General features: G+C 40.0%; 1 protein-coding gene across 1 annotated transcript; it reads right to left on the reverse strand.

Moving 5' to 3' along the window:
• Window positions 1-2,990: 2,990 nt before the first annotated feature.
• Window positions 2,991-4,012, reverse strand: LOC132653468 (defensin alpha-like protein 1). Its single transcript, XM_060381263.1, has 2 exons — window positions 3,786-4,012; window positions 2,991-3,218 (listed from the first exon to the last, which is right to left on the reverse strand). The coding sequence occupies exons 1-2, from the start codon at window positions 3,955-3,957 to the stop codon at window positions 3,109-3,111; spliced, it is 282 nt and encodes a 93-aa protein (XP_060237246.1). The 5' UTR covers window positions 3,958-4,012; the 3' UTR covers window positions 2,991-3,108.
• Window positions 4,013-9,578: the final 5,566 nt, after the last annotated feature.

A 9,578-nucleotide genomic window follows, 5' to 3' on the forward strand; every position in this document is an offset into this window, starting at 1 on the left:
TAGGTGTACCTCTTTTTGTAGGTTTATCCTATATTACATGTCTAGTAACCACTTATAAGTGGATATATACACAGTGAATATATACTGTGTATGTCTTTCTGCTTCTGAGATACCTCCCTCAGGATGATCTTTTCTAGATCCCACCATTTGTCTACAAATTTCATGATTTCCTTTTTTTCTAATTGCTGAGTAGTAGTCTATTTTGTAAATGTACCACAATTTCTGTATCCATTCCTCAGTTGAGGGACATCTGGGTAGTTTCCAGGTTCTGGCTATTACAAATAAAGCTGCTACAAATATGGTTGAACAAATGTCATTATTGTGTACTTGAGCATATTTTGATATATGTCTAGGAGTGGTATAGCTGGATCTTGAGGATGCTCCATTTCCAATTGTCTGAGAAAGCACCAGACTGATTTCCAAAGTGGTTGTACCAGCAATGGAGGAGGTCCCCTTTCTCCACATCCTCTCCAGAATGTGTTGTCACTTGAGTTTTTAATCTTAGCTATTCTTAAGGGTGTAATGGGAAATCTCAGGGTCATTTTGATTTGCATCTTCCTGATGACCTTGGACATTGAGCATTTCTTTAAGTGTTTCTCTGCCATTCTCTTTTCGTCTACAGAGAATTCTCTCTTTAGCTCTGTACCCCATTTTTTAATTGGATTACCTGATTTGTTGCTTTTTTAATTTCTTTAATTCTTTATATATTCTGGATATTATCCCTCTATCAGATATAGGTTTGTTGAAGAAAGGAAGATTACCAAACTCATTCTATGAAGCCACAGTCACCTTGATACCTAAACCACACAAAGACCCAAACAAAAAAAAGAGAACTTCAGACCTATCTCTCTTATGAATATTGATAGAAAAATACTCAATAAAATATTTGCAAACTGAATCCAAGAACACATAAAAGATATCATCCACCATGACCAAGTAGTCTTCATCCCAGCCATATAGGGGTGGTTCAATATATGGAAATCCATCAATGTAATCCACCATATAAACAAACTAAAGGAGAAAAAACACATGATCATTTCCTTAGATGCTAAAAAAGCATTTGACAAAATCAAACAACCATTTATGTTTAAGTCTTGGCGTGATCAGGAATACAAAGCAAATACCTAAACATAGGAAAGACAATGTACAGCAAGCATATAGCCACCATCAAACTAAACCGAGAAACTTAAATCAATCCCACTGAAATCAGGGACAAGACAAGGTTGCCCACTTTCTCCTTATCTCTTCAACATAGTACTTGAAGTCCTAGCTAGAGCAATAAAACAATTAAAGTAGATGAAGGGGATACAAACTGGAAAGGAAGAAGTCAAAGTATCACTATTTGCAAATGATATGATAGTATGCATGAACAACCCCAAAAACTCAACTAGAGAAATCCTTCAGCTGATAAACACCTTCAGCAAAGTGTCTGGATAAAAAATTAACTCAAAAAAACAAAAAACAACAACAAAAACAAAAAACCCAGAAGCCCTCCTGTATACAAAAGACAAAAGGGCTGAGAAAGAAATTAGGGAAACAACATTCTTCACAATAGCCACTGAAAACATAAAGTACCTTGGTGTGACTCTAACGAAGCAAGTGAAAGCCTTCTTTGAAGTAAACTTCAAGTCTCTGAAGAAAGAAATTGAAGAAGGTATCAGAAGTTGGAAAGATCTCCCATGCTCATGGATGGGTAGGATGAACATAGTGAAAATGGCCACCCTGCCAAAATTAATCTACAGGTGAAATGCAATTCCCATCAAAATACCAACACAATTCTTTATGGAACTTGAAAGAATAATTCTCAACTTCATATGGAAAAATCAAAAACTCAGAATTACCAAAACAATTCTGTACAATAACAGATGGTCAGGAGGTATCTCCATCCCTGATCTCAAGCTGTTCTACAGAGCAATAGCAATAAAAACTCCATGGTAGTGGCATAGAAACAGAATGGTGGATCAATGGAATCAAAGAGAAGACCCAGAAATAAACCCACCCCCTACGGATACTTGACGTTTGACCAAGTAGCCAAAACCATACGATGAAAAAAGAGCATCTTCAACAAATGATGCTGGTCTAACTGGATATCTACATGTAGAAAACGCCAATAGATCCATATTTCTCACAAAACTAGAGTCCAAGTGGATCTATGACCTCAATATATAACCAGACACACTAAATAGCTTAGAAGAAAAAGTGGGGAAGAGTCCTGAACTCATTGGCATAGGAGAAAACTTCCTGAACAGAACACCAACAATACATGCTCTAAGGTGATCAATCAATAAATGAGACCTCATGCAACTGAAAAGCTTTTCTAATGCAAAGGACACTGTCTTAAGGAAAAAACAACAGCCTATGGACTGGGAAAGGATCTTCAACATTCTTAAGTTAAGAAATGCCAATTAAATGTGGGTCAAATGCTTCATTTAAACCAAGTCAGAATGGTTAAGATCAAGAAAAAAACTGATAACAAATGTAGGCAAGGGTATGGGGAAAGCAGAACCCTCCTTCACTGTTGGTAGGATTACAATCTGGTGCAGAAACCATGGAAACCATTGTGGCTAATTCTCCGGGGATTTTAAGTAATTCTCCATGGCACAGCTGTACCTTGGCAAATGCCCAAAGGAGTCAGTATCCTATTCCACAGATACTTTCTCAATCATGTTCATTGCTGCTGTGTCCATAATAGGTAGAAAATGGCAACAACCTTAATATCCTTTCGCTAAAAATGGATCCTAAAAATGTGAGACACATTTTTGATTGCAGTCTAATCTAAAGAACAATAGAGTTCACAGACAAGAGAAGCAGCTGGAGCTAATCTCTCTGGTGTCTTGTCATTTTGTAGCTGACCTTCTGTTTGTCCTTGATTCGACTGTCAAAATGTAACCAAGACTTGTTTTGTAATTCACTGAAGATTCTGCTATGTAAATGGGAGGAGTCCTGACCTGACTAAGCCACATAGAAAACATCAAAGAGATATAAAAACATATTTTTTTTCTGCAAGAAATTTATTGGAGAAAGAAAAACAATTGAGGCTAAGTACAAGGGGAATGAGAGGTCACAAGGTTTCAGAATACATGGTCATCTTGTCTCTGGTCTCCATGCTCAGTCGCAGCAGAAAATGCGGCGTGTTAGAAATCCGAAGCAGACTCCAGTGGGACGTTCTGAATTTCTGCAGGATCTTCTGCAGTAGCATGTTGAGACCTTTCTTGAGCCTGTGGACACAAGGAGAGCATCAGGCATTAAGTAAGGAGGCCAGCCCTGTGCGATAGTGTGCCCACTGTGCAGGGCACAGAGTAGGTCTGTTGTTTTGGTGACATCACAGCCAGCCCCATGATCACTTCAAACACTTGAAAATAAGACATTTAATAAGTGTTGATCCCATGCAGGACTTAACACCCATTTCACAGTCCTTCACATTTTTGTGTGATTTCCTAACCAACACATTCATGCATTGGTAAATGGTTCCTAAATTTATTCTTTTAAGAAAAGAAGAATTTTATTTGTACAACAAAATTATCAGATATAAAAAAGTACTGATCAATATATTCTATATTTTAAATCAATTCCACAGATAAATTTTTAGACCGAAAATCTTAAAAAGAAAATCAGGTAAACTTTTTTACTCTCACTGTTACTTCTATGAATATGACAGTGAAGTTCCTAGAGATGAGAAGAAACAATGACCTGAACTAGACTACTCTTGCTGGGATTCCAGGGCACACCTTCAACCCTCTCTCAGGAGACTCCAAGCCTGCATCATACTGGGCACCACCACTCACCTGCATCCTGAAGAGAAAGCCCTGCTGGGCCTCCAAACGAGATGGTCACATCCTGGTCCTCTACCCCTGGCTGCTCCTCAGTTTTAGTCTCCTCATTTGGTGCTGGCAGAGGATCAGCCTGGGCCAGGAAGGCCAGCAGGACAACAGCAGAGAGGAGGACAAGTGTCTTCATGGCTGAGGGTCACCTGGAGGATTGGTGAGCAGGAGCTCAGTGTGTAGAGATGAGGAGGCAGCCTGCATTTATAGGACTGTGATGAGAAGGTGTGGGGACAATCCCCACAGTTAGAGAAGTCTCTCATTGATGGGAACTGGGAGAGACTGTTGTCCTCAGGATCCCTTTGATGTTCCTCTGTCCTCAGAGCTTCCATCATGATGTTGGTCTGTGTGTTCAGAGACAGCCCTCCCTTCCCACTGATAATGATGAAGGGGCCTTGCTCTCTTCTCCTGTTTCCCATCTGCTTCAATATTTACCTTTCAGTGGTTGGGAAAGAAAAGAGGCAGGTATTTCCTAATTTAATAAGCTCATGAGACAAGGGGTTTTGTGTTCTGAAGTTGGAGCCCTCTGTCCTCAGATAGTGTACAACCTGGACTAGACTGAATGCCAGTGGATTGGACAGTCAGTTCTTTGTGTGGTTGGGGTATGATCACCCTCATGAAGGAAGACTTTGTGAATCCCTTCCTCTGCGGCCATTATGAAGAGAGTAAGATGTCCTCATCATGCCTCTAGAGAATTGAGCTTGAGAGGAAATGAGGGACAGAGTTGGTCAGAGTGAGGCTGGAGCAGGTTGTGTTGAAGAAGCCAGAGTGACTGAACACGTCATGAGTGCATCCTAGCTGCCTCTTCACACCTGGGAATCTGTTCTGCATGTCTGAGATTCTGTGATTGTTTTACTCTCAGAAAATGTGAACTTACCTACAAGAAACTTCGAGAGTGTAGAGAGGCTGTTATACTTCTTTCCAATCCCAGGAAGTGCCATGTGTTCATGTATGAACACTGTTCTATACTTATTTAATGCCTTTTGCCTCACTATGTATAAACCAAAAGATACAGAACACTCCATTTTCAATCAGCACATGGAATCCCAGTGTTTTAAGTGCTAGCCCATATTTATATGTTGATAAATACTGTTCAGTTGTTAAAATGTTTTTATTTACAGCTGTGTGAAATAGCTAGCAAAGCAGTAAGAATACTATTTTACATACACATATTTAAACATATATATACACGTAAGTATGTATTACCTAATGGAACATGACCTCTTGACCTTTTGAATACTTTTAGGCTTAGATTTCTGAGTTTACAAAAAGCACAGCTTTCCAGAAACGTAACTGTCTCCCTGACCCTCACAGACTTAGCCTCAGTAGCACTTACTAAAATTTGTATACTCAAAAGACCACCACACTCATTTGAATGATTTCTATTATTGTGTTTTCACTTTCCATCCTTCCTGCCAGTGTTCAGCGCAGAACTGATCAACTGGTCATTGAAGTCCCATAGTATCCTGAACCAGCAAAATGTATCCTTTAAGGAGAATGCCTTTTGGGAGGTGGCACATGCCTGTAATCTCAGCACTCAGGTAGGCACAGGTAGGAGGATATCTCTGAGTTCAAGGCCAGCCTGGTCTACAAAGCAAGAGTATGGGACAGCCAAGGCTACACAGGGAAACTCTGTCTCAAACAAACAAAGAAACAGAGAAGAAGAATGCCTTTGCCCTTTTAAAGTACGGCAATCAAGTTTTGATTGGTACCAATGCATTCATTTTCTATTGTTTTATGTTCTCTCCTTTGTTTCTTTCCAAACTCTGGTAGCATCCGTTATCTCACTCGAGGAATGACTTCTGCTCATGTGGACACCACAGAAGGTAGAGACCAGAGTCCTTTGTCTGTGAAGTCACGTATGGTCTCATACATACTTCTGGGATTGTTGAGCCTGTAGGGGATAGCAGACCTTTATTTTGGGAGTTTTCAGTCTGCTGGAGTTTCACCATCTCTGTGCAGGCTGGTACTGTCTGTGCTGCTTTCCCCATAGATTCTTGCTCCAATCTGATCAGTAAAGATTGACATTTCAGTATCATACTAGCTTACATTTTCCTCCTGAAATGATGGCAGAAGTGCACATGCCTAAACAGGGTGTGCACTTGTATTTGGTCAAATGCTCACTTGAGGGAGTGGTTAGCATATTTAGTTTATTTTTTTCTTTGAAGAAAAATTAAGAAAAAGATGGGCTTGTTTTTATTTTATTAGTATAAGTGATTTGCCTGGACATATAGTATATGTGAGATACTTTTGCCTGTGGAGACCAGAATAGGAGCCAAATCCCGTAGGACTTGAACTACAGGATGCTATCAGATGCTGTGGGTGCTGGAACCAAACTTGGGTCCTCTACAAGAGTGCCAGGTGTTCCTAACCACTGTGCTATCCATCCAGCCCCACGTTTTCTCTAATTAATCTTTAGCTGCTGTTCATAAATTCTGGAAGTGTTCTCTTGGTACCATTTATTACAAATCTCCTTAAACGGGGCTGGAGAGATGGCCTTTGCAGCCAGTCCTGAAAATACCTGATAAAACAGGATCAGATGAATGGGGAGGAGGTCCCCCCCATCAGTGGACTTGGAAAGGGGCACGGTGGAGATGAGGGAGGGAAGGAGGGAGGGAGGGAATGAGGGATCGGGACATGGCTGGGATACAGAGTTAATAAAATGTAACTGAAAAAAAAATAAAAAAAAAAGTCAAAAAAAAAAAAAAGAAAAATAAAAAAGGGATAAAAATCAAAAAAAAAAAAAGAATGCTAATGAGTGGAAAAAAAAAAAACAACAAATCTCCTTAAACATTGTTGCTTTTCTTTCTCCTTTTTTTTTCTGCGTCAAACAACCTGGTATTTAAATTTTTTCAAATAATATTTATGAGTGTTTTTTCTTTCAACATAAATTTGTGAAAACTCTAATTTGTGTCCTTTCGTGACTTAGTGGCATTAACAAAACTCCTGCCACATCCTGTGTTTGAGACAGAGCTGTCCTTCTTATGCACTGCCACAACTGAGGAAGTTCCACCTTCTTGTGGAGGGTGATTAGGATCTTTAATGTTCCAACATACAATATCACATGTGAATGTCCAACAAGCAGTCAGGAAATAGGGCTGTGGATGGCGCTGGCAGGTTAGAGGCGGTTGTTGGGGAATTGAAGTTCACTTCTGTTTCTCCTTGTACTAAATCGGGTCCAAGAACCATCCCATAATCATACGTTGCCTCCATAGAATGGAAGCTAAGCACACATGGCCTCTGAATCCTCAGAACCCCTTCCTGACCCACTTGTGCACTCTTCTCTCCTCACAGGCACACTGAGTCTTACCGGTGAGACAGGCCGTGTGGCCTTAAGGGGTTGTTTCTTCTTCTGTTCTCCTGTACTGTATCCTGGACTCTAAGATGGGTGGGCTGATCACCCCTGCACTTGTTTTGTGCTGCAAGAAAGCATGCAAAACTCAACAGGACTCACAGTTACTCTCAATAATCAACTCTGTATCTTTAGCAATGATCATACCTGTGAATTATGACTTGTGATAACTGGCAAAACGTTTCCTTCAGTTACTTCTGGAGAGAATATGTTATTTCCTGGTGGTTTCCCATCAAATCCCAGAGGAGGGAATTAGAAGAGGTAGAGGCCAAGGAGAGAGCTGTGGAAAGACCATCTGTTATCAGATGCCTTTCAACCTACTATCAGGTTCTAAGCGATAAATCAATTCTCCCAATAAAGGAGTTAGCACTCTAAAATGCAGAAGTCAAGGTGGACTATAGGGTAGTGGTGAACTCCAAGGGATTTAGCCACAGCCCACTTGCCTAACCTTCAGTGTCTCTGAGGAAGGCAATTAACCTCTATGAGGCAATTAACCTCTTCAAAGTTCCTTTACAAACCCACAAATATCGGCCAATAAAAGCAGCTGCTTTATTGGGTTGCTGTGTAAACCTCTTATCAGAATTGATAAAAAGACCTTAGCAATCAGTAAATATAAGCTAATATGAATACACTGCATATATTATATACTTTGAGAATGTTACCTGGCTTACCGTAAGTTTCAAATTATCACAATTTCTGTGAAGTCACACAAAGCTGTCCAAACTCTACAGTAAATGAAAATTAAGCATTCTCTCTATACATAAGAAGCTGTTGAGTTCAACAGCATTTAAATGTTTTTTCCAATAGTTAATGACTCATTTTGTTAAACTAACGATGGGGAATCATATTTTCTACTTTTAAACACCTCAAGGACTTTATGGCATTAATAATATTATTGTTAAGGAGTGATTACATGAAATAAGCAGTTCTCCAAGTTAAGAGTAAAAGAGGATATGTACAAGTTCAGAGGAGTGAGGCATCAAGTCTCACCTGAGGATGAGTGAGACCTGGATAAGCTGAGAAGTGATGAATGTTGATGGCAGGAAAAAGAAAAACAGAATAATGTGCAGATGTCTCTGACCAGAAGACTATGATGTTAGGAGTGTCGATGGAAAGTGAGTTGTGATTCAGACTAGGCTGAGGAATATCTTCATGCTTGGGCTTAGCAACCAATGAAGCCTAGTGAAATTTTAATTATGAAGTCAACACAAGGCTTCTGATACCTGCCCTGGTTTACACACATTTGCTTGCTCTCTATAGGGAGTCCAGAGTGACAGTCAGAAGCCATAGCATGGGCCTGCCACAGAGTTCCCTGGTATGAGCCAGGAAATGTGTGTGGTCCATTGGAAATTTCAATGATCAGTGGGACATTTTTTTAAGATCTTGTCCATGTAGAGAGTGGTTTTTCTTTTTTCTTTTTATCCACTATGCAACCATCAGTTTCTCCTTGAAATTTCTTCAGAGGTTCATTGTCTTGATGAGTGATGGCATCTGGCTCTGTTGGTGGGACATGTTGACCAAGCCATGTTGCTGGAGAAGATGTGATTTCAATAGGAACATGTCTTCTGAGCATCACAAACCACAATGACTCTCAGTTAGTCCACCAACTGGCAGTTCCTCAACCTTTGTCCAAGGCCAAATGAAATTAAGTGTTTGAGATACTTTGGGTCAGGCTAAACTAGGAGAGCTTTCTGTGAGACATGAAGCATGCTGTCTGTAACTAAGCCCGGGGAGCCTGTCTCATGAAAGTTATAATCTTCTCCAAATTTGTTTTACATACACATACTTACTGCATTTGTAGGGAGATCTCACATGCCTCTGAATTCATGTGGAGGTCAGAGGACTGCCAGCATCAGTCTGTTTGCTCCTTCCACTATGTGGATCCTGAAAATTGAAACTCAAGCTTTCAGGCATGGTGCTAGCATCTCTCCCATCAACCCATCTTCTTGCTCCTCATCAGTTTCATTTCAGTTATCAAGTGGCTTTCATTGTGCACAATTTTTTTCTTCACATTTTATCCTTTGAATTGTCTTTCTCTTTGTTTTCACTCTAGTTCTCACTACAGGAATTCACTGATAGTCCTTCTTGAATTGTCTTGTCATTCTCTCTGAATGAGGTTGTTGCAGAACACTAGAGAAGCCTGTATGTTCCATGAAAGATTCCTTTGTGGCTGTGTGCAATGTACATTAAAGCAAAAGTAAGAAAATAAAGGTATGTAGTGGGGATAGCACCATCATTTGAGCTATTTCCCCCCCACCTTTTTTCTGTGCTCATTTCACTTAGAATCTGTGCTCATTTTTACCATTGCTACTTTCTGGAGTCAGGGATTTATTTAAAATAGATTCATTGCAGAGTCTGACACTTGCATTCCAAAGATTCTTGACTAAGCCTCACAGCATCATGTG

Source organism: Meriones unguiculatus, chromosome 4, assembly GCF_030254825.1.
Source record: "Meriones unguiculatus strain TT.TT164.6M chromosome 4, Bangor_MerUng_6.1, whole genome shotgun sequence".
NCBI lineage: Eukaryota > Metazoa > Chordata > Mammalia > Rodentia > Muridae > Meriones > Meriones unguiculatus.

Excerpts from the sequence above, each read along its gene's own strand:
- LOC132653468 (XM_060381263.1), bottom strand. The coding sequence starts at position 3,957 with ATGAAGACACTTGTCCTCCTCTCTGCTGTTGTCCTGCTGGCCTTCCTG. Across the intron at positions 3,219-3,785 it reads GCTTTCTCTTCAGGATGCAG|GCTCAAGAAAGGTCTCAACA; the intron begins GTGAGTGGTGGT and ends TTGTGTCCACAG.